The sequence below is a fragment of the Megalops cyprinoides genome, chromosome 7 (genome assembly GCF_013368585.1).
Source record: "Megalops cyprinoides isolate fMegCyp1 chromosome 7, fMegCyp1.pri, whole genome shotgun sequence".
Taxonomy (NCBI): domain Eukaryota; kingdom Metazoa; phylum Chordata; class Actinopteri; order Elopiformes; family Megalopidae; genus Megalops; species Megalops cyprinoides.
Genome location: NC_050589.1, coordinates 31,972,460 through 31,997,583, shown reverse-complemented (window position 1 = coordinate 31,997,583; position 25,124 = coordinate 31,972,460). Strand labels below are relative to the sequence as shown.

The following is a 25,124-nucleotide window of genomic DNA, read 5'->3' as shown; positions in this document are numbered from 1 at the left end:
AAATCAGTATACAGGCATTTAAGGTTTATGGTTTTTGACCATATATAGTATAAAGACTTCCATTTTCAGCTCTCGCACGCTCAGGGGAAATTAAGGACAGCCGTTCTGTTCATCCCCTCAAAAGTAAACACGGTGTGTGCCTCACCTGTACAAAATTTTGGGTAGGAGTGAAATTGAATTATTCTGGATTAGCTAAGGCTCCGGCTACCTGGAACGACGCACTTCGCATAAATGACCACCAGATGGCGCTGCTGTCACTACTGCCAAAAATGTTTTGTAACATCCTGTCGGGCTGGCCATGTTGTACAAACGGCGGATGGCGCACACAGCTGCCGTACCGCCGCCGCTCCTGTAGGCGGATACTGCTCTGTCGCTGGCAGTCCATCTCAGCAATAAACAACGACGAGCACAGACGGATACAGAACGGACGACCCTATCCTTTAATAATAATCATAATAAAACAAAACTACCATCAGTTACCTCTCTGTCCCATCCTAATGAAGGAGCTTCGCCCTGACTGACTTTGGGAGATGGGAATACTCAACATAACAGACCAGGTAAAGAAAATAAGCAAATTCGTTGCACTGGAAATAGAAACACGGTCGTTTGTCTTTCTTTATTTATTCATTTTCCAAGGGAGGGTTGCTTTCACGGGCTTGGGCCGCGATGCACTAGGAAAGACTGGCGATTCACGGCCTACCTAGTTTAGCTAGCTAATCAGGCAGCCAACTAGCAATAACTTGTCGATTTTTATTGCAACGATGGTCTCTTGTCTAAAACTCTGCAAATGCAATGGATAGCTCTAGTTAGCTAACAGCTCTGAGTAACGTTAGATATTGCGCATCTTCATTGTTCGCCACTTAGCTAGGAAGCTACATGCTCCGCAGCTAGCTGCGTTTTCATCATAGGTTTGACTTTTGCTCTGGATGGTTTGCGAGTTTGACTAAGTAGTTAATGATAGTAAAATATTAGTAATATGCAGTTTGCAGCATTCATGGATCTTGCAGTGGTCATAGTTGTAGGGAAGCGTTAGCTAGCTGGCTAGCAAGCGTACAAAGTACGGAGCGGGCGAGAGGCGCTGGCGTTGGACGCTTGCTGCTAGCTAGCTACCCAGCTAATATAATTCAAGTGTTAGCTAGCTGCTGAAAACATCGCTCGTAAATATCGTTAACAGCCACGCTGTTTACCTTCAGAAGCCTACCAAGATCTAGTTAGTATAAGGTTGATTTGCTAACGCAGGGCAGTGGGTCACAAGCCAGCGACATTTTAAGAGAAACCGAAGCCGACTAGCTGCGCAGTTTCAAAACGGAAAGCGATCTAACGACTGTAGCTGGTTAATGTTGGCTAACCAGGAAGGTGGACAAGCTTTATGCTACGGTTTCTGTAATTTAGCTAACTGCCCAACGTTAAGCGTCAACTACACTTCCATGTAGTTAGTTAGCTGGCTAGACTAGACAGGTTAGTTGAGTTGTTCGGCTGCTAGTCTGACTAACGTACCTAAGCGAGGTAGCCAGTAACCTTGGCATTCAAACCTGGCGTAGGACCCTCTTATCTCGGAAAGGATGTTAGATCGCCCCTTTTAATATCCAGTAGCTTATCTGTTCGTACAAATAATACAGGAAAGGTAACTAGAATTTTCAGCGTTTTCATCATAGGCCGTTCACATAATGTTAGCTGGCTAGCTAGCTATTTGGTGAGGTTAGCAGACGGGTGTTTTGATTCGCATGATATTTGCTCTAAGTGCACAAGGAAATTTTGAGGAAAATACGCCGGCTAGTCAGTCACTGTAGACGTAGCTACTTAGTTTTGTGTTCGTGGTAATTTTATACATTAAATTCTTTATATTTAGCAAATGAGCTCAGTTAATTTTATACATTCTGTCAGTTTGACAGGAGTGCCAATGGCTTTTCCGGATAAAATGTCTTCCGGTGTAGTAACATTAAAACGTACTTAAATAGATGCAGTACTACAAAGAAGGTGATACCATGCAAACTTTATGGATAATAATCTTGTTTTTTTGCTCAGACAACTTTTTACTGAATGTTCTGGCCACTCTTAATGCAGCTAACCGAAAGTGTTTCTCCTTTGGTCACGCCCAGGTGACGTAAGGGATAGCTATTTTGCCAAAGAAGGCTGGAGTTTGTAATTGGTTTATGAGTCCGGTAATTCTGTCAAATTTCTGCAAAATGCCTCCAAGTTTAAAGTAATTTTATGTATATAAACTGCCTGTAAATGTTTGTGTGGGGGAGTAGGCAATTGTAAGAGAAAATACGATAAAGTACAAAGCCAGGAAAAAAAAACTCATATCGTGCTGCTAGAGAAAAGTAGTATACTATTTTTATATTCCTTATAAACAGAGCAATTAGTTCTATGCATTAATTTACCAGATTTGTAATATCTTAGTTTTAAACGATACTTAGCATCCTAATTGTATGAATTGTACCGTTGTTAGATTTATAATTTAGGTTTAATTCATAAACAGTATAAACACCTTGGACAAAACAATGTGAATTAATTTTTGTAAAAATGTTTCACGATGTACCAATATTGAATATACAATTTAATGTCTTTCTGGTAGTTGTTTACCCAGCACTTTAGTCGACAATTTCACTGAAATTTGCATTATTTCTCAGTATTCTGTGAACATTCTGTACAGATTACAGATTTATCATGTAACGTAACAGGTGAGAATTACCCCAGACAGTCCATTTAAAATAACTATCATCTGAATGCAGTAGAGAGCACATATAAGAAAGGAAGAACACTAGTTTGGTTTGTAATTTTTCAGAAGACAATGATTGATTTTGTTGTAGTGAAAAACAAATAGGGTGGTTATTTATTCTAGGGTTTAACACGGCCGAGTTGACATTTTATGTCATTTTATGTCTTAAATTGGGTTGACGACAAAAGTGTCTCTCTCTTGCTCATAGCTTTCTGGTTGGTTTAAATAATGACTTGCTATCATCTGATGGCTTGGGCTTGCTATATTTACAGGTTTCAAATATGAGGTGAGATATTTTTATGTTTACCCACATCAGAAGACAGCATTTTCCTGCCACGTTTGGTGCCTGCTTCTGATTGGTTGTAATTTAGTAATCCACTGCCATTCTTATTTTAGTTATTCTGACCCATTCACCTAAAACTTGTTCCCAAATCAAAAAGAACAGGATGCCAGTACTTCTTTACCACTGTCAACATGGTGATTGGCCCATTGTGTTATCAGGTCACTGTTGCTGGCAGATGTTAGTGGTTTAGTGTCAGGTAATTAATCCTTTATAATACTTGCAACGTTAATTAAGGGCTTGTTCATTTGGAAGGGATTCTGGGTGATCTCGTAGATGGGATGGTCTCCATTGTGTGTCCTGCGTTGGTTGTAGTCAGTTAAACAGTCCTTCTCTTTCCTCTCACAGCCCCCACTGGTCCAGGCTATATTTAACCGAAATGCCGAAGAAGTTCAATTGTTGTTGCACAAGAAGGAAGAAGTCAATGCACTGGTAAGAGGCCACGATTAATTTTTTTTTTTTTTTAATGCTAATGGGCATTCTGTTGTCAGAGTGGGTTTCAAACACCCATGCGGCACGATGCCAATATATTTAAAATTAGATATTGGCTGTAGTTGAACCTGTATTGCTGTTTCTTTTGCTAAGTGTCTGCAATGGAGCATGTATATAGCTATTCCAGTTCACAAACCTTAAATATAAGCACATATTCAGGGTAGTTTGTCATGAATAGTTATTGAACATTGAATTTTCGTCTTTTCATAATCATCTCATGTACAAATTCATGGCCTGTTACTGTCATACCAAGTTGCATTACTGCTGCTCAAACTGTGTATTTTGTGCATGTTTTTTTTACCCTAAATTATGTCTGTCTTAGGTTGTTGGGATTGCTATAGTTTTTCCTCCTTCAGATTCCTTTTGTTAATTTCTCGCCTGTTGTATGAGCCATGTTTCAATGCCATGCGATGATGGCTTTGCAAGGACTACATGCCATTTTTACCCTCATCTTTTGACATCCTGACCTTTGCTTTGCATGCTTGAGTTAAGAACATGACATGGACACCTGTCATGTCTCGCTCATGTGCGCTGCGTGGTAAGGAAGCTGTGGAGGTTAAGCCGTTTTTCACAGTGTTTGGCTGCAACCAAAATGGCTGCCTCGTTTTGCCCAGACGCGATGTCGGCCTGGTGTTCTTCGACCACGCACAAGTTGTGAGTACACACAGAGAAGAGGTTAGAGTTTTGTGTGATTTACTCAAAGTACACAGACCCCAGAGTCGGTACCTCTGTGCTCTCCATTGCGCCAGCTCATTCTGAGAAACCTTGTAGAACTGACACGCTTCTGACTGTGGGCGCAAGCTGCACGGGGCTTTGCATTTTGGGTATTTGTCCCATAACCCCATGCAGTCCCAGAACTGCACAAAAAGAAATGCTGTGCTGGCCGGTCACTCTCGGCCCAGGCTCAACGGTTACTCGTTTAGTCCTGCTTTCGGATAAGGTCATTGTCAGGAGTCGGCACCGGCCAGAATATCTGTCAGTTTGTGCGTAATCCCCTCAGACAAGCCGAGGACATGCCAGGCCAATCAGCGAGGATTGAAGGCTTGCTTTCTTGCCCGGGCCTCCCCGCCCTGCCCTTTTTATCTCCCCGGTCTAATCTGACCAGCTGTCGGACCCATGTACGCTGACACTTCTCTCAGCCGGCTCCCCTCCAAGCCCTCACAGCTTGAAACGCAAGCAGGCGCACACAGGATCGAGCGCTGCGAGGTTTTGATTTGTTTCAGCTTTGATAACTGTAATAATATTTTCCTTTCAGTGACATTGTAATTCCTTCCCCTCACGTTACCCAGATTTTTCTCATTGCGAGTCAATTAGTGTCTTTCCGTCTTGGAAGGAGATGAGGATTTGCAGTGATGCGCATTATGTTTTTAACCAAGATTGTTCTTCTCTTATCAGTTTGGAAACATAAAGGGCAGCCGCCTCTTGAAAGTGCACTGTTGGAAAGCTTTTAAGAACACTGCTAATCAGAGGGATACTGGTTCTTGCATACACTTTTTACATTTTTGTTTTTTATTTTTCATATTGAGTAATGTCTCATCTGAAGAATAGTAAGTGTTGTTTCCTTGGGGTTCCCGTCACACAGGGGAAAGCCACTCATACCAGCAGGGATTTGTGGCTCATGTTTTGACTCGGCCCTCGGGCGCGCAGCACTTCGGGTTGTAATGCATGTGACGGCATGGCGATCAATAGTAAATCAATCCACTTACGCATTTGCTAAAAGCCCATAGCCCTTTGACTGGAATTTCCAGCAAGTAATTTATTAAAGAATATTAAGTAGCCAATAAAAGCCCCGGTCGGTCTGGGCGTTTACCGTGATCGGTGATGCAGAACCTGCACATGTTGTAGTGGTATACTGTAGAATTGGATGGGGTTTGGAGAGGTCAGAGGGCAAATATTGATGGCAGTGTTGCTCTGGGAAGCATTTCAAAATGGAATGAGGGCAATTCATCACTAGTTTCCTCTACAGGATGCATGCCTTATAAAAGTAAAGTGTGCTAATATGAAAATGGTTATAAAAAGGAAAATTAGATGAGCGTAAGTGATGCTGTATCCCCTTTGCTGAGCAAACAGAACTGCTTTAGGATATTGGTAATAAACGTAATATCATACGGCACCTTTACGCAGTTGCAATCCAAAGTATGATCCAAGTAGATGTAAATTACGCGTGCCTAAAAAGTAGAGGTATTGAGTACACGCAGAGAAGAGGTTAGAAATTTGTTGTAGAAAGTAAAACAGGATTATCCAGAACAGCAGAGCTAGAACATCAGTTGTGCTTTTGTGGTCTCCACTTTGCTGCTCATTCATTTTCTATTTTTGCATGCATCTTGCACAGAGTACTGCACAGAGAGTTTTCTTTGTAGCTACATCAGGATTATTAACTTTTTGAGTCTCTTTCTTAAAGATGACACTGAATGTACCATACTGCATTAGATTTTTTTTCGAGTAAAATGTTTCTTATATTGTAAGATGGCTAGGTACAGATATTAGCTATGTGGAATACTGTATTATTCTAAAATTGCTACAGCAGTTGGCCCACACATTTGCTTCTAAATGTGAAGGGCTACTGCATACCAGTGGAGGTATCTGCTGACTAGGTAGCTAGCTGTCGTCTATGTCAGTTACACAGCAGAGTATATGGCACACTAGGTGCTTTCCTTGCCACCTACTGCTAAAAAGAGTAAATTACCAGTAAGAAGGCCAAATACTTGGAGCTGGGTTAGGTGGAAGTGATACTCAAAGACTGATTCTCGAAGAGGAATATTTTAGTCTGCTTTATCTGTTTGTTTGCTCTTAATACAAGGATTTTTATTGAAAAAGCAAGACATATGGAAAATTAGTGGGGCCTACTCTATTAGGGTTGTCACGGTGAAGGAATTTCCCCTGTGGTGATTTAGGGTGGCTCAACAGCACCATATGTGCATTTTTTTTTTTTTTTTTACAAAATTACTTAATTTATCCTGATTATAGTGCTGTATAAATAAGCTTTATTGTTAGGCTATTATTAGGTGTTTTGTTGCTTTTTAAATGACAAAGATGACATGGTTTTAAAACAAATTAAATACTGTACTTGTTTATTGTTAAATGCAGAACACAGAAGGGCAATGAGGTGCAATAAGAACACGAGTTAGGCTACATGCCTTTTCGCCTTTATGAAATAAAAAAAAAGGATTAAGCCTAGCCTATAGCTTAGGCTAGATATAAATTGTCAAAAAAAATGAATAAAGTAATCTGTTTAGGCTAAATCTTTTAAGTGCAAATCTACAGAGCCCCTAAAGGGACATGAGCAAAAAAAATTAGGGGACATGAGAAAAAACATTTTTATCTAAGTTTCTTGTGCACACAAGAAACTATTTAAATTTTTTTTTTTTTTTGCTCAACCAAAATAGTTTCTCGTGTGCAGGTGCGGTTGTGCGGTTACTTGCCATCCCCAGCGGTTGGCTTGTCAATAGCGCGATATTGCAATATTGCAGTTATCCCGACATCCTTATAAAAACCTGAGTGCATAGCTAAACATAACTGGCATTTAAATTCTCAAATTGAAAAACAGCCATTTGGCAACATAGTCATTTCTGATGTTTGCAAAAGACTCTTTAAAACAGGGCGGGTGTTTTCTCGTAGGATTGGCCATTTGGAAGATTTTCCACATTCACTCTCACTAGAAAATATTTTTTTAATATTTTCTGCTATTCACTTTCCAACTTGTGTAAACAGATATGATCAAAGTCTTTGGTGCAAACCAATGTAAACCCACATAAAACGTTTCGCATACAGGAATCGGCCACATATCAGCTGCACCATGTTTGTCAGGCAAATGTGATTTTTCACAGGGGGGTGCCCAGTAGCTCAAGAATAACACGACAAATATTTACCTTATTAACAAATATTTTGCCTCTCAAAAAAAGGAGTAATGAGCTTTTAAGTCCGCGGTTCAAGGTTTTGTAGGCAGGTTGTAGGGGAACTTTGAATGTCAAACAGTCTCTCTGAGTTGCCCCACATAAATACTTTCAGTGTCAAAAGCAGGAAAGTAATGAAGCAATGCTTTTGGGATAAGTGCCTGCTTTCCCGGGCCTGGCTGCTCGGAGCTGAGAGGCAGACCTCCCCCCCCCCCCCGCCTCCCTCCGAGGCCCGCTGAACGGCCCGATTCACTTATCCCTGTCGTGAGTCATTTGTGCGGCTTCTCCAGATTCCTGGGAAGGCTGAGTTCAGATCGGTCAGGTGACCTGCGCCGAGGGGCAAAGACTGGCCAGTTGCATCAGGACTGTTAGGGCTGGCCTGTTACATCAGCATTTAAAAAAATTAAAATGAAAGGGTTCCGCTGGGTTTTGATTGCTGACAGTTGATTCAGATTCCATAAGAAGTACGATCCAGCCCTAAGTAGGGCAGTTATCCATTACTGGATCACTGTTGTTCCACCACAAGGTACGATGTAATGGTCACAGGGGTGCAGTTTTTTTTTCCTTTGTGTGACTCATCCTTTTTTTTTTGTGTCTGTGCTGTAAATGTCACGAATTGCTATTTGTTTGACTGTGCCTTCAGTTTCAGTACTTTAATTTGATGGGGTCAGATATCAGGTGCCAGGTAACATTACCAGAGGAAACCAAAATGTTTGTCCAGCATTAGCTGTGGCAGTGTGATGTCACAGATATCACTGCCTAGCACCTTTTGTCCCCTGGCAGAGGCTTCTCAGAAGATATTGCGTCATCCTCTTTTGAGTTGGCCATCTTACTAAATTTTAGATAACATGAGAGATGTTACCCGAATGTAGAATGCAGATATAAGGTTGAGGTAGCGGTAGCTTTATGGAAATGAATGTTTTCTAGCTTTCTGGGCGGAGAGCTGTGCTGCTTATAATTTATTCATCTAATTAGTTAGAAAGCTTGCCGCTGAGGCAGTACACATTTGATGTGGCTATCATATTAAATGTAGACGAATTTATTTTCCATAAAAGAAAAGTTTACGATAGCTAGCTGTGTGTTAATACACGGAAGAGCATTCTCAATAATAGCCCCACCTTTCTAATCATCATTTGCTGTGAAGTAGGTTTTGGGTTTTTTTTTTTTTTTTTTTTTTACTCAGACGGCTTGAAACGCCTCACCTGCGGAGGCTGAAAGAGCTACAGATAAACCCAGGGAACAAGCGGTAATTAAAGCTAACGAGCTAACTCCAGGCCCTGTCTCTCCTCCCCCAGGACCAAGAGCGCCGCACTCCCCTACATGCTGCTGCTTGTCTTGGCGATGTTCATATAATGGACCTCCTCATTAATTCAGGTACAGTGGCTCTCTGGTTTTCCTGCCCAGCCCCGCCCTGCTCACAGGTCTGGCAATGACACGCGCAGCTTGCGGGCCCTTGTAAGGCCGTTTTGATTGGAGCGGGGACAGTGCTGCGAAATGAGTTCCTAATTCTGCGCCTCTCGCCCCTTTCCCCTTTCCCTCCTGTTGCCTTGACCCCAGGTGCTAGTGTTAATGCTAAGGACCATGTGTGGCTGACTCCACTGCACAGGGCAGCTGCATCCCGGAATGAAGTAAGCAACCGCCAATCTCGCCACACTCTGTCTGGTTCTTTGTAATCTATTAAATTGTAAATTTGTAATTGGACAGTTGTTGAAAATCACTTAGCAGATGCCACCTTCCAGGCTAACTCTCAATACTGTTCATGCCATGAATGAGTCACTGTTCAAATGTAGTCACAATTAGTATGCAAGTCATTCAAAGTAGTTCATTAGATACGAAGACATGAATAATGTAGGGCAAATTCATGGAGTAAAGTTCAGTCAGATGAATCCATCCCACTGAATGACGCATGCTTGTAAAAAAAAAAAAATGTAAACGTAAGGAAGGAGAGGTTCAGTGCTAGCGACAGCGCTAACCGCGTGGACCTCGTCCCTTTCCCAGAGGGCAGTGGGCCTGCTGCTACGTCAGGGAGCCGAGGTGAACGCGCGGGACAAGTTCTGGCAGACGCCGCTGCACGTGGCGGCCGCCAACCGGGCCACGCGGTGCGCGGAGGCGCTGCTGCCCCAGCTGAGCAGCGTGAACGTGGCGGACCGCACCGGCCGCACCGCGCTGCACCACGCCGCCCACAGCGGCTACCTGGAGGTGAGCCAGCAGGGGGCGCTGGAGTCACCTGGCTCCTTCTGTGCACGTAGTTCAGTACCGTAGAGAAAGTAATCAGTGTGAAAGTGACATGGATGCCCTCACCAAGAGCAACTGCCTCTATTCGCATTTTATATTTTAACCATTGGATAACCCTTAACAGCTGGATACACGCTCAAGTAATTGAGGTTAACCTTGGAACGGTTGTAAACAGCAGTGTCCAGTTAAGAGTACAGCTCCTTATCTTGCCCTCATTACTGCCGCTGTCACGGTGTGTTATGTTCATAAATATAACTGATAATACAACTGATTCCCTCTTTAGATGGTGAAGCTGCTGCTGAACAAAGGGGCCAACCTGAGCGCCAGCGATAAGAAGGAGAGGCAGCCCATCCACTGGGCGGCCTACCTAGGTGAGCCGGACACACCCTGCACACCTTCAACACCCAATGAAATGCTGCATCACACACCCTCCACACCCTCAACACCCAATGAAATGCTGCATCACACACCCTCCGCACCCTCAACACCCAATGAAATGCTGCATCACACACCCTCCGCACCCTCAACACCCAATGAAATGCTGCATCACACACCCTCCACACCCTCAACACCCAATGAAATGCTGCATCACACACCCTCCGCACCCTCAACACCCAATGAAATGCTGCATCACACACCCTCCGCACCCTCAACACCCAATGAAATGCTGCATCACACACCCTCCGCACCCTCAACACCCAATGAAATGCTGCATCACACACCCTCCGCACCCTCAACACCCAATGAAATGCTGCATCACACACCCTCCACACCCTCAACACCCAATGAAATGCTGCCAAATGAATGACAAATGAATTGTCATAGTTGAGTTTTGCCTTTGGGGATCAATAACTGGCCACCTCTGAGTGTGTCTGCTTGTGATTGTTTGTCTGTCTGCTCTCAAAATTGGAACACAAAATAATACACTGTAGGAGGTTTAGAGCTGCAAGCAACTCAGTTTTCCCTTATAAATTCTAATTCACAGGGGTCTTATTGGCATGAAAAGCAACTCAGCTGGTGTAAGTGTATTGTAAAAAAATATGTATCTGGCAGGAGATTTTACCCAGGGCATTACATTGCAGAGTACCAAAAATAAGTAACCAAATGTAAGAACATCCAATAGAATAGCATTTTTTGATCTTACTGATTCTGCCATTAGTTACTGTGTCGTGATTGACACACTGTACAGGTTAGCAGTCCTGTCCTAATGCAGTCAGAAATGACACTTGCCTATCACTCTGTGACTGAATCAGGTGAAACTTATCCTAGGCAGAGTGAGTTAAACTCCGCCCATGTCCCGCCCCCTTGTCTCCTGCTGCTCCAGGGCATTTGGAGGTGGTGAAGCTGCTGGTGTCTCGGAGCGCGGACGCTGTCTGCAAGGACAAGCGCGGCTACACCCCCCTCCACGCCGCCTCCGCCAGTGGCCAGATCGAGGTGGTCAAGTACCTGCTCCGACTCGGGGCCGAGGTGAGCTCCCATTAGGCTGGGTCAAAAGGCGGAAGATTTGATTGGCAGGGACTGCACTTTTTCATGTGTACGTTGTGTTCTTTCTTTGAAGCGAATTCTTCTGAAGATCAAATCCTCAAACCTGTTCCCAAATATAACAACAGACTACATCTGAACATGTATTGGTCTGGAACACAGAAGCGCTACAAAAAAAATAACAGCAAGTGCATTAATATCCTAGAGTAATATACAAGATTTAAGGAGGAAAGATTTAAGCGTTATTAGGCAGGGGAGCCAAGATGCAGTCTAAGGAGAGTCTTTGGTCTGTGGCGGAAGACGGCCAGCCACTCTGCTGTCCTGACTCACTGAGTGGGTCAGAAGAAGAAAGCAAAGTAGGTAGAGGCCACCCATTTCTGTGGCAGTTTGTTTTATGACCTTAAAGCAGACTGTCAGTGAAATCCAGTCCTCGTGCTGGTGGCTGTGTATCAGCCGGGCGTTTCGCTCTGCCCCGTCTCTCTCTCTGAATGTTTCACCCCCAAGCCCTCCTCCTCCTCATTCAGAGCTGTTGTGTCCCCCCCCCCCCCCCCCCCAGATCGACGAGCCCAACGCCTTCGGAAACACGGCGCTGCATGTGGCCTGCTACACCGGCCAGGAGGCGGTGGCCAACGAGCTGGTCAACCGGGGCGCCAATGTCAACCAGCCCAACCTGCGTGGCTACACCCCGCTGCACCTGGCCGCCGTGTCCACCAACGGGGCCCTCTGCCTGGAGCTGCTGGTCAACAACGGGGCTGACGTCAATGTGCAGGTCAGGAGGGAGCGGGATCGGGGAGAACGCTGTGGGGACCACAGGGGCCAACTCTCCTCTTATTGGTCTTTTTCATGCATGGAGCAGTAGAACTCAATGCACCTGAACACGTGGGGTATTACAGACCTCAGCCCAGCACAATGTAGGCAGTGTCATATGGCTGCTTGCAGGGCCGCTGCATAGTGCTTAGACTCCTTTCCTTGCGATACAAGCAGAGTAAACTTTACATTTTCATAAATGTATTGCGTTCATTTCTCCCACTCCAGAGCAAAGAAGGGAAGAGCCCCTTGCACATGGCCGCCATTCACGGGCGCTTCACACGCTCCCAGATCCTCATCCAAAACGGTAAGGAACTCCGTCCAAACCTGACCACCACCATGGTTACAATTACTGGGAACGCCCAAGCCCTAACCACGTCCATCTCTCTCTGTCCCTCTCTCAGGCGGGGAGATCGACTGTGTGGATAAATATGGCAATACTCCTCTTCACGTTGCTGCTAAGTATGGCCATGAACTGCTGATCAGCACCCTGATGACGAACGGTGCTGACACAGCCAGGTGAGGGGGCGGGGCTGAGGCGGATGTAAGTGGGGCGCCCAATGATGATGCACTGTGATGTCTCAAAGCAAAGACCGGGCCAATGTCTCAACAAGCTCACTTAACCCTCCCCACCCACCCCACCAGTTTCACTCTTACTTTCAAAACGGAGCATCCTGTTCAGAGGAGAGTGACCTGGATGGCCATGAAATAACTTGAAGACAGGATCATTTGTTTTGGAAAATACTGTGATGGCCCTTAGGGTACCTCATGGCAGGTCATTAAGGTTGTTTACTTATGAGAATCAACTTGGCATGTTTGTCTGCTGGGGTAACAAAGTAAAAGTCCCTCTGGCAGTTGACCTCAAAAACACTTACTTGGAAGTACTGGGAGTGCTTAGTTTAAAGTACACTGACTTGATGTTAATCAAAACAAGGTGAAGATTTATCTCCACACTTGCTTGTATTACATCATTTATTTGCTTAGGTGATATTTTCATTGGGTGAAATATTTATCTTTTTTGCTTTTTCCATTTGTAAGGTTTGATATTTACTGAAGAATTCATTGTGAAATATTTTCAAGTTTTCAGTTATAGTGTCCCACCTTAGAACTAAACTAGATCTAACCTCTTACCTCTGGGACAAAGCCCACTTCCTTGCCTGATATACTGGCACCTGTATAAGCATTCAGCTATTTCTGTGAAGGCACACATTACGGTTCAGCTGGGTCCTTTACCATCGAGTGCTATGCAGACGATGGTCTGAACAGATGTGATCCCATTAGCTAATTGGATCCAACTGACTCCGTTGCACCAACAAGGATTAGATTCAGAGCTTGGGTGAGTTCATGTAGACTTAGTTATTTAAAGGTTATTTTTAGTTAGAGTTCTTCTGCTGCACTAAAATTTAAACTTTGATTAATAGACCTATGATTAATGCACAGATATGCAATTTATTTTATCCATTGTGTTATATTTTAATAATAACATAACTGTGCATAAACTGTACTTTACAAATTGAATAACCTGCTTTCATACAATTCATTTGAGAAATGCATACTGGTCCCATATTGCAGCTGGTCACATTTTAAGACCAGGTAACACTAAATTGCCAGCAAATTTCCATTTCAGCCAGCACCCATTGTTGGAATTCAAATCTGCTTGTAAGTCATATTTCGCAAGCAAAATATACAAATATTAATTATTTTTTCAGTGTGAGGAATATCCAGCCATTTAGTCAGATTTTTTTTAATCCCACAAAAACCCTTAAAAATCTCTAGCACACCTGCAGGTGGTGTGTAATGCCCTTGGATTGGCACTCCATGTCCTGCCCCTGTGATTTTCGACAATTTGCGTAACTTCAGTTTCTGGCCTGAAAGAGTAACATGCCTCTGTATCCACCATTCTACCGAATGAAGGGAACTGAAGGCTTTTTAATTTTGACTCATCGTCTGTCTGTTTGTCTGTCTGTCTGTCCGTCCAGGCAAGGGATCCACGGAATGTTCCCGCTGCATTTGGCTGTGCTCTATGGGTTCTCAGACTGTTGTCGCAAGTTACTCTCCTCAGGTGAGAATAGTGACATAATCTTTGCAACATTTGTGCACCAACGGCTCTATTGCCTGGATACCATATGGCTTTCTGTATGTAGTTCATCAGCTCAGCCAGCTACTCCTTAGACTGTGTTCAGTCTGTGATGTTCATACTTAAGAAATAAATTACACGACACTGGTACATTGATGAGTCAGATGTTTTGTGTATCTTTTCCTCGAAGAAAGGCATGCCATGTACATTCGATATATAGTAAACTTGGGTTTTTGAGAGGCCAGCCGTTCGCTAACTCCACTCTCCGACATCCTCTGTACCTGTTCACCCCCTCGCAGGTCAGCTGTACAGCATCGTATCATCTCTGAGCAATGAGCACGTGCTGTCGGCCGGATTTGACATAAACACCCCGGACAACTTCGGGAGGACCTGCCTGCACGCTGCTGCCTCTGGGGGGTAAGGCGCGAAAGCGAGCCGCCGGCCGCGCCAAACGCTTCACGCGGAGCGTAACTGGATAAATAATTCACAGACTGTCTGGGAAGCTTTTCTGACTGGTACGGTGTGTTCCTTATTTTTGCCACAGAAACATTGAATGTCTTAACTTGCTGTTGAGCAGTGGTGCCGACTTGAGTAGGAAGGACAAATTAGGAAGGTGAGTGTCGACTCGGGACAGCGTGATATTAAAAAGCGAGGTCGATTTCTTCTCTTTGACTGACTCCTCAGTGCTGTTTTTATGTTGTAAATGTGGTAGGAGTAAGGCGCGGCTCTCTTCCTGTGGGTCAGTAACGCTTGTGTTTGGTTCAGGACTCCATTGCACTACGCTGCAGCGAATGGGAACTATCAGTGCACCGTGACCCTGGTGAGCGGCAGGGCTGACGTGAACCAGCCGGACAGCAAGGGATGCACCCCCCTGCACTACTCTGCGGCCTCCCAGGCCTTCCGCCGGTGAGACACCGCGCGTGCACACACACACACACACACACACACACACACACACACACACACACACACACACACATACATACATACATACATACATACATACATACATATATACACACACACTCACATACCAGGCCTTCCGCCGGTGAGACACCGAGCATGCACACACACACTTACACATACGCTCACATACCAGGCCTTCCGCCAGTTAGACACCGTGCGTACACACACGCACACACACACACACACACACACACACACATACTTACACTTACACTTACACTTACACATACGCTCACATACCAGGCCTTCCGCCGGTGAGACACCACGCGTGCACACACACACTTACACAGATACTCACATACCAGGGTTTCCGTTAGCCGGTAATTACTGCTTTTTTGCCTGGTAAAATTTATAAAAAAAAAACGAGAAATTAAAAACTTGCCGGTCAACATGTCCGGTACTCATACAAAACATAGGTATAATGAAGGCTATTTATTTATTTAGCTGTAATGGTTACTTATGTATGAGTTCAGCGAGCTGTACCCTGACTGGGCTAAAATTGCCTGCGTTCTGCCTGTGTTAAGCGTGTCAGCAGAGAGGGGCTTCTCTCTGCAGAATCGAATTAAGACGGCGCTGCGAAGTCGTCTGGAGGAGGAGAGAGACGCAGCTTATGCGCATTGCAAGCTGCAAAGACACATTGGACATGTTTGATTTCAAGTCGGCAGCAGAGGACTTTGCCGCAATGGAAAAAAAGGAGAAAATAAAACGTTACCTGGTTGGCTGTAGGCTACATTTGATACCATGTAGGCCTAGCCTTTTTTTAAACAGCCTACAGATGTTACAGGTTACAGATGTTTCATAATAGCCTTCATTTTAACGCCTAATGTTGAGGTTTTGCTCAGTCGTTACTGTTCATTAAATAGTCAAACTGATTTGAGGTCGTCATTCTTTTATCAATCTAGGTGTACATTATATATGCGGTTGTAACATAGACTGTTATTGAAACTTGACAGGTAAGTTTCAAATTTGTCAATAATGGTAAAATAAATTCTTTCCGGACACCGGACCAGCAAGAAAAAATCCTAGCAGAAACCCTGTCACATGCACGTATGCATATACTGACACATACTCACGTTCACACTGAGATACTCACACGCATTACATTTTGTTACATTACATTACATTACATTATATCACACTGGCATTTAGCACTTATCCAGAGCGACTTACATCGGTTACAGTACGGTTACAATACGGTTATGTTATCCATTTATGCAGCTGGATAACACACACTAGGACACAGACACATTTTCACGTGCCTATCTGCATACATATACGCATATGTTTATGCATATGCCCAAACACACACACAAACGGCCATGCATACATTCACCTGCGCATATCCGAACAGATACATATGCTCGTACACATTTCTTCAGTGTCTTTGACCTTGTCCTTCTCTGTAGCATATAATTTGGCATATAAATTAAGCAGTTGACAGCTGGCTTACTAAATGATGCAGCTGACTTAGAGGGATATTTTGAACTTTATTTTGACCCGCCTGTTTGTATTTTATTGGTGACTAAGTATGAAAGTGTTTTATTAAGTATGAAAATGAATTGTGCCACTCCAGAGTGGACAGACATCACGCGGGGAGCCACCAGAGCGAGGAAGAGAGGGAGAAGGAGAACTTTTTGTGAGTACGAGACCCTGAATGTACCATCTCCACCCACACAGCAGTACATTCTGAGCAGTCTTAACACTCTAATGGTGCTAGCACTAGCCAGGATATACTAGTTGTAGCACTAAAACACACCATATAGGTAAGAATAAGGCAAAGCAAATTGTAAAATAATAGTGAAATAAACCTCCTGATATCAGAATGACCTAGGTGGTCAGTTGTCAGGAGTTTGGCATCACTGCACCATCACTGTTTTGGCTAGATTTTTTTCCTGCCTGCAGAGGGCCCCGTGATATCTGCACGTCTGCGCAGTCTATCCAAAAGGAAGGCCTGCTCTCTTAATGCGACGGTGTGTAATGTGTTTATGTGTCTGTCTGCAGCTGCTTGGAGCATTTGCTGGACAACGGCGCAGACCCGTCCTTGCGCAACATCAAGGGTTTCAGTGCAGTCCACTATGCAGCTGCCCACGGCAACAAGCAGAACGTTGAACTGGTAAGGAGCGACGGCCTGTAATCCTGCCTCCGACCCTTTAAACAAAGAGAAAGTAGAGAGACTGGCGCCAATTCCCAAAATGAACACCTGTTCTCTTTTGAAATGCCTCCATTCAACCCTCTGACACTTTGGCGCGTGCCTGAATTTACTGTCCTGACCGGAGCTTAGTTTGTTGAAGCACTGTAGAGGGTTTCAAACCAATCACGTCCACTTCCTGCTGACTAAGAGATGCGGTGCTGAACTTTGTTCTGTCCATTTCGAGTGTTCTGTGATGAGTTCTCTCCTCTAAATGCATCAGAGAACTCCATTCAAGTCAAGATTAAAATTTAATATATTTCATGGCATGTGTAATCAGAGCCAGGTCCTGTAAGGCTAGAGCCTGACCCTGCGTCCTCTGGTCGATGATGCAGGCTGACCTGACTGCTACCAACTGCTTCTCTATGACAGCTTTCTGAGGATCTAAAAGCCACAAGAATCATGTAGAAATACTGGGGAGATATATTATTATTTAATTACTTATGGAGATGTCAGTACTTAATGCATGCCATGAAAAATGTGCCATTTTAATGATCTTCTTTAAAAATGGATTAGGCTTCCCTTTTTTGAGAGTTATGGTCTTTTTGATAGTGGCCAAATGTTATTATATTTCTTTCTCACTTCCTTAGCTCTTGGAAATGTCTTTCAACTGCTTGGGAGATGTAGAGAGCAGCATTCCAGCTAGCCCCTTGCACTTAGCTGTAAGTACCCGGCTCTGCTTGTATGGATGGATGTGTGTATGCTGGGGGGGGGGCTGGTTTGAAGGGGTTCGTCCAGCCCAGATTAATGATAAATCGGCAGTGTAGCATAGTGGTAAGCAGCTCGTAAGGTGCTGGTTCGATTCCATGTCGGCACACTGCTGCTTTACCTTTGGGGAACATATCTAACCTAGAACTGCCTCAGTAAATATCCAGCTGTAAAAATGGACGGCATACACTATAACCACTGTAACAACTGATGTAAGTCGCTCTGGATAACAGTGTCTGTTAAATGCCAGCAATGTAATGTAAATTAGCTGCGGTTGCAGCATCTGAGCGCAGCCCCGTCGCAGGTGCTTAGGCGATCCCGCCGCTTGTGCTCTCGCCGCAGGCCTATAACGGACACTGTGAGGCACTGCGCGTGCTCGCCGAGACGCTGGTGAGCCTGGACGTGCGAGACGCCACCGGCCGCACCGCGCTCTACCTGGCCGCCCAGCGGGGCCACTGCCAGTGCGTGGAGGTCCTGCTGGCCCACGGCGCCTCCTGCCTGCTCAAGGAGTGCCGGCACAAGTGGACCCCTCTCCACGTGGCAGGTAACGCCTTCGACCCTAACCCTAACCCTAACCTTCAACCCTAACCCTAACCCTAACCTTCAGCCCTAACCCTAACCCTAACCCTAACCTTCAGCCCTAACCCTAACCCTAACCCTAACCTTCAGCCCTAACCCTAACCATAACCTTCAACCCTAACCCTAACCTTCAACCCTAACCCTAGCCCTTGTCCTTCCTCTATCCCTAGCCCTAGCCATAACCCTAAACCTAATTCTAACAGAACTGTCCTCTGAAAGTGTCTGACCGTGTCCATCTGTCTGTGTCCCCCTCCAGCTGCCAACGGCCACACAGAATGTCTGCACTTGCTGATCGACAGCGGGGAGAAGGCCGACATTACAGAAGTCATGGACCTGCAGGGACAGTGAGTGTTCTCCTCCCATCATGCAGTGCGGCGAGTGAGCACGGTGCCCCCCCCACCCCCCACCCCAGCGGGTGCTGAAATGATGGTTTCTTTGTGCCGCAGGACCCCTTTGATGCTGGCTGTGCTGGGCAGCCACACAGACTGCGTTCACCTCCTGCTGGAAAAGGGGGCCACTGCCGACGCCGCGGACAAAAGGGGCAGAACGGCCCTGCACCGGGGGGTGAGTCACCGTGGTCACCATGTGACCTGTGTAACGGGTGGCGTCTGGCTCCGTTGTGTATTAGATGTTACGTGGGTCGGCAGGTGAGCGAGCGAGTTTCGAACTGAGGTTTCTCACTGCTCGCTACCAACCCCTTAAAGCCGGCGTCGTTGCCAGTTGAGCTAAAGGCAAATTGCCCTTAGCCTGTCGGCAGCAATGCTACTTGCTGCAACCGCTCGGCTACCTGCAACCGCTCGGCTACCTGCTACCCGCTACCTAAGGCTTTACGCAGGACTCACACGAGCTAATCACTTCAGCTCTGCTACATCTACAGGTCCATGTGTTCATGTGTTCGTGCATGTTTATCTGTTTGTGTGTATATACTCAAGTCTGCGTGCTTGTGTGCATGTCTGTTTGTATGTGTGTGTGTATGTGTCCGTGTTTTTGTGAGTGATAGTTTGTGTGTATGCTGTGTGCCTGTGTGTGACTTGTCCCAGATTTCTTTTTAACTAGTTGGAAACAGTAGGGGGTGGTAAAGGTTTGATTAACTTAAAACCAAATAATCTAACGCCCCGCTTTCCCCTCCCCGCCTCCACCCCTGCGCCCCCAGGCGGTGATGGGCTGCGAGGACTGTGTGCTGGCCCTGCTGGACCACGACGCCTTCCCGCTCTGCCGGGACTTCCAGGGCCGCACCCCTCTCCACTTCGCAGCGTCCTGCGGCCACGTGGAGCTCCTGGGCAGCCTGCTGCAGGCCTCCAACCACACCGACCCCCTGGACTCCTTACTGGACTACAGCGGGTACACCCCCGCACACTGGGCCGCCTACCACGGTGAGCGCGGGCGTGAGGCGAGGGGGTGCGCGGGCCTCGTCAGCGGGGCCGTCTGATATTTGCCGAAACGTCACTGCCCGTGCGTGCACACAAAATACAGTCCTCAAAGCCACAGAAAAAACAGCAGGAAAAGCACAGAATTCTCTCAGTACAAGGCTAATTGAAATTAAACTCCTGTGGTCAAAATGTCCTGCTAGACTCCATCAGCACATTGCACTGTTCTGTTATCTGCACTGTTCTTATGCAACTGAATGTATGTTCTGTATGTGTGACGGTGTCGTCCTTTCCACTTTGGTGTCTCTTCAGGGCATGAAGACTGTTTGGAAGTTTTACTTGAACACAAACCATTTAGTATCAAGGAAGGAAACCCTTTCACCCCATTGCACTGTGCTCTGTGAGTAGCCCTGTGTTGTGACGCCGCCATCTTCCTCTCCCTGCACATCACCTTATACACAGGAAGCACAGCAGTCATACATTGCAGGCAATGTATTATGAGTTTAATAGCACTCTCAGCCCTCAGTTCTGTTTGCTAGTAGTGCTTGTAAGTAGATACTCAAGAGCTTGTGAAGGTGAATGACGTGTGTGCGCCCCCTTCTGGTGCATCGCAGAATAAATGGCCATGAAGGTGCTGCAGAGCTGCTGTTGGAGACGGTGGGCACCCATCTGGTGAATAGCAGAGACAGCAAAGGACGGTGAGTGGGGCCTCCCTGCACGTTTGTCTGCATGTCTTCATGCTATACCTTCCGCTACTTTTAGTGCATATTCTAGTGCCCTTAGTCATGCCAGTGCAGGATTTTAATGAGTGTGAAAAATAGTTAAAATTAAAGCTATTTATTCTTGACAAGTACACTAAAATCGATTGTTTAGGAGGTTAATTTTGAACCAGTAGGGTGAATTCAGAACTTCAGCCTCTGGAAAAATCATGTAGAAAAATGGCTGTGTCGTCTTCCACGTTTGAGTTAATCGGCACAAAGCGGGTTGGCTGAAAAAGGAAAGCGCTTGGTTTTCTTAGGCTGTCCCTTGAACAGCAGCCTCACTTCAACGTCTCCCCCCTCGAGTGCCCTGTGTGACGGGCTGCCCTATGATGTGCCCGTAGGACCCCACTCCACGCGGCTGCCTTTGCAGAGAATGTAGCAGGGCTGCAGCTGGTGCTGTGCCACGGTGCTGAGGTCAATGCTGTGGACCACGCCGGACGCTCCGCCCTCATGGTCGCCGCTGACAACGGCCAGACTGCAGGAGTAGGTGAGTTGAGCGGGGGGAGCCATTTGGACTGGAGGGGGTCACTGATATCCCACATGCAGGGATAGCATTAGCCAGTGTAGATGTCTGTCATACCAATTGTGACATTAATGGTCTCCTTCATTATGAATGCTCTGGATGCGCTTACCTTCATCGGGAAGGGTAAATGTGTAATACTATGCCAATATTGTTGATTTCGCCACTGCCTGCTTTGTTAATAATTAAGTTGCAATCACTTGGAAGTTCCTGCAGAATTTATGTATCATTACGGAGAAACAAAGAGCGAAGTAACTATTAAGACGTTTTTTGTGCCTCAAAGGGGTTATCAAGTTAATGATCCGAATGGATAAGTACAGTGCGATGTATGAAAGTAATCCATATACCTCGGTAAGATCCATTACAAGCCGGTGGCGTACGGTATATACCGGTACAGTCCAGAGCTGTTTCTCCTCCGAGCATGTTTCCACAGCGCCTGCTCTCGCCCCTGCAGAGATCCTGCTTCACCAGGCCCAGGCCGACCTGACGCTGCTGGACCTGAACAAGAACACAGCCCTACACTTAGCCTGCAGCAAGGTGAGGGCAGAGACGCCCCTGAACACCCCCCCGCCCCCCCACATACTGCACCCTTCAACACACCCTCCAGAACGCGCCCCTCAACACAGCGCCCAGAGTCCCCCCCCCGCCAGAGCGCACCGCTTGTCTAAGCTTCAAAAATCAAAAATCAAACCCGAAATCAGCCAGAAAGTCACATTTTTATCATCCACCAGAGGAACACTACATTTATTAGCTTTACTTAATAGCCAGGCTTTTCCAGAATGATTTGCACAGCTGGTAATTTTTATATTACGTATTTATGGAATTGGATTACTTCAGTCCTGGGTAAGTACATAAGAGCACTGTGCTGATGAGAAGAGGCCATTACGCATATCATTGCACGATTATCTAAAATAAAGGCATTATGTTTTGCTAATGGTGCTCATACCGCATTAGAAACAATGAGAGGCAGTGAGTCGGTTGCCTGAGGACGCGCTGGCTGTGTCCCACCCAGCATTCCCACCTCTGGCTGAGCGGTTACAGACACACTTTGTTTATCATCTGTTCACCTCGCTGCCTCCAGACAGCTGGATGAATCAGTAACACTGTGATGTGTAAATAACTGTCAGGATTAATGTTGCTCTCAGGGCTTAAGTGCAGTGGAATGTCCAAAAAATTAGCCGGGCAGTGTTATATATTGACTTTTTCGATGTGTCGGTCTTAATATTGCTCGCATGAACTTTTACTTAAAAGGTGTGTGTGTGTTTTTCTCTTTCTGTCCGCCCAGGGACATGAGATGTGTGCCCTGTTGATTTTGGGGGAGATCCACAACCCGTCCCTCATCAATGCAACGAACAGCGCACTACAGATGTGAGTTAACGGCAGGGAAGGGGGTGGGACTACCAGAGAGAGGCGTGTCAGGGGTGAGAGTGTGGGAGCGTAACTGTATTGTGGTGGTTGTGTGGTTTGTGAGTGGTGTTTTGTCAGGTTAGGAAGAGCCTGGGGTTCGGTGTGTGTGTGTGCGTGCGTGTGCGTATGTATGCATGTGTCTGTCTGACTGTGGTCTCTCTGCGGCCCCCTGCAGGCCCCTCCACATCGCGGCGCGGAACGGCCTCGCCACCGTGGTGCAGGCACTCCTGAGCCGAGGGGCGACGGTGCTGGCGGTGGACGAGGAGGGTGAGTCACGGCCACGCCCGCCCGGAGTGATGCAGACAATAAGACTTGGGGGGGCGGATTGCTTCCGATAATGCCGGTGCTGCTGGCAAAGCACCAGCCAGGCAGCGAGGCTGTGTGTGTTAAGAGCCTGGTGACAGAAGGCAAGGCTTGGATTTTGACAGCAGTTGTGTAATGCTGATCTGATGTCAAAGATGATGCTGATGATGATGTGATGGTGTGACAGGGATGCAGATGAACTGAAAGGCTGACTCTGTGTCTGTGTGTGTGTGTGTGTGTGTGTGTGTCTGTGTGTGTCTGTGTGTGTCTGTGTGTGTCTGTGTGTGCGCGCGTGCGCGTGCGTGGTGTGTGTCTGTGCGTGCGTGCGTGCGTGTGTGTGCGTATGTGTCTGTGTGTCTGTGTGTTTCCTCAGGACACACCCCAGCCCTTGCTTGCGCCCCCAATAAGGATGTCGCCGACTGCCTGGCCCTGATCCTCTCCACCATGAAGCCTTTTCCTCCCAAAGACCCCACCGGCGCCCCCTTCAGCCTGAACCTGCTGAAGCACTGCGGCATCACGGCGGCCTGCAGCCCCTTGCCCAACGGCAACCTGCGCCACGGCAACCTCCGCCACGGCTACACCAAGGAGCGGCACGGCGCCATCGGGCTGGACGGCTGCTTCTCCGAGTGACCGCCGCCGGCCCCCGCCCCCCCCGACCCCGCCCGCCCCGCCCGCCCGACCAGCCTGAGCTGTCCCTGGCGCCACCACCGGGTGACTCCCCTCTAACACACATTATACGAGCAGGAATACGTTTCTGTGTGTCTGTGTGTGTGTGTGTGTTTGAACTTCTTAAGGGGTGCAGTCAAACCTATATGCAATCACAGCCACTCTTCCCTGACCTCTCTGTTAGCTCCTCTGGCCTTCAGAAGATGATTGGAATATAAGTATCTGGCCACAAAAATATGAAATGCGGCTAACAAGAGTCCCAATTTCATTTCCTCCTTAAATACCACATCCGAAAAATTTCATCATTATTATTGTCATTTCAATTTGTTGATCTTCGTCCAGTTAAGTAATTTCGAATGACTACAGAGAGCAGGTCCATTTTGACAAATGGCATTCTTTTAATTGAATCGCCTCGACCGCGGTGGCATTGCGAGCTCTCTGCTCTCGCGTATCCCAGACCGTGTGACACGGGCCCGCGGAAGAACAGCGGAGCCGCGCTCCCAAAGGAGTCCGACGGGGTGCAAAGCGAAGCCCCAAAAACACTGGTGCACTTGAAGCGCTGCCTTTGGGAGCGCAAGCTCAGGGGGGGGCGAGGCGGTCCCGATACCGACGGGCGCAGAGAGCGTGGGTGGCTGGTATGGATTTGACTGCACAGCGGAGGGTGAGGGAGGGTGTGGCCGACGCGCCCCGCAGCACTCTTTGACAGACCTAATCAGGGTGGACAGTAAACGGCGACGGGTCCAAAATCTTAGAATCCGATTGTATCCAGGAATCCAATTTAATTTCTTGTACCGCGGTACTATACTTGACATTTTCTCTTTTTATGTCTGCCGTTTCTCATACAGAGCACTCCAGTTTAGCACTGATCGGGAAAAAAAAAACCCAAAGCAATCAGAATATGAAATAAAAATGAAAACGAATAGGGTAACCTGGCAACCGCCAGTCCGCTGCCGTCAAAGTGCTGACACAAGGCGGAGCCGAAAGCGGCCGCTGGCATCAGTACCGCCTCCCTCCCGAAACCCCTCACCCCAGAAAGAAGTGGCCTGTGGGTTAGACGGTCCAGTGCCTTGCCTGTAAGGCAGTGGATGTATCCGCAGAGATGAGGCTTCTCCGCAGGTCTCGCCTGAGTGAAGCGGAGCGGTTGAAAGTGTGGGTGTGGATAGAGGCGCCGCCCGCACCTGTCGGAACGAGGTGAAGCGCCCGTAGTACCGTGCGGCGCTCGTGAGAGAGCGAGAACTTCTTGCTCATGGAAACCTACCCTTTCCCCCTCTCCACACACAAGCTTCTCCTCTAACCACCCCCACACCTTCGAGATGTCGGTCGTCAAAACTTCTAAAAGAGATTTAACAGTAGCTTTTTGTTTCTGTTAAGAGCGCATCGCGAACAATGCAAGAAAAACGGAAAGCACACACTGTGAAACCCGGGCCACGCAATTCTTCTTTTTTTTTTTTTAATTATTCCAATTACGGGAATTTAATAAGCTCGATATGTACGCTCTTATGTACGGCTTGCACATTAATGGGTAGAGTTGTGAAAATTTGGTCAAATTTGAGAACACTATTTTTACTCAAAGATTCCCCAATTTTCACAATCAGTCTATTTTAAACTTGT

General features: G+C 46.6%; 1 protein-coding gene across 1 annotated transcript; it reads left to right on the top strand.

The window, feature by feature from the left end:
- Window positions 1-396: 396 nt before the first annotated feature.
- On the top strand, window positions 397-23,496 carry ankrd52a (ankyrin repeat domain 52a). The gene is made up of 28 exons (XM_036532921.1): window positions 397-557; window positions 3,411-3,494; window positions 8,743-8,821; window positions 9,005-9,075; window positions 9,446-9,646; window positions 9,966-10,053; window positions 11,007-11,149; window positions 11,721-11,933; window positions 12,200-12,278; window positions 12,376-12,490; window positions 13,951-14,033; window positions 14,348-14,465; window positions 14,593-14,661; window positions 14,814-14,954; window positions 16,588-16,650; window positions 17,016-17,127; window positions 17,793-17,864; window positions 18,253-18,454; window positions 18,746-18,833; window positions 18,936-19,053; window positions 19,643-19,862; window positions 20,169-20,256; window positions 20,471-20,554; window positions 20,959-21,104; window positions 21,592-21,674; window positions 22,423-22,505; window positions 22,720-22,811; window positions 23,221-23,496. Exons 1-28 carry the CDS (start codon window positions 531-533, stop codon window positions 23,475-23,477), a joined length of 3,219 nt encoding a protein of 1,072 aa, XP_036388814.1. The 5' UTR covers window positions 397-530; the 3' UTR covers window positions 23,478-23,496.
- The last annotated feature ends 1,628 nt before the right edge of the window (window positions 23,497-25,124 follow it).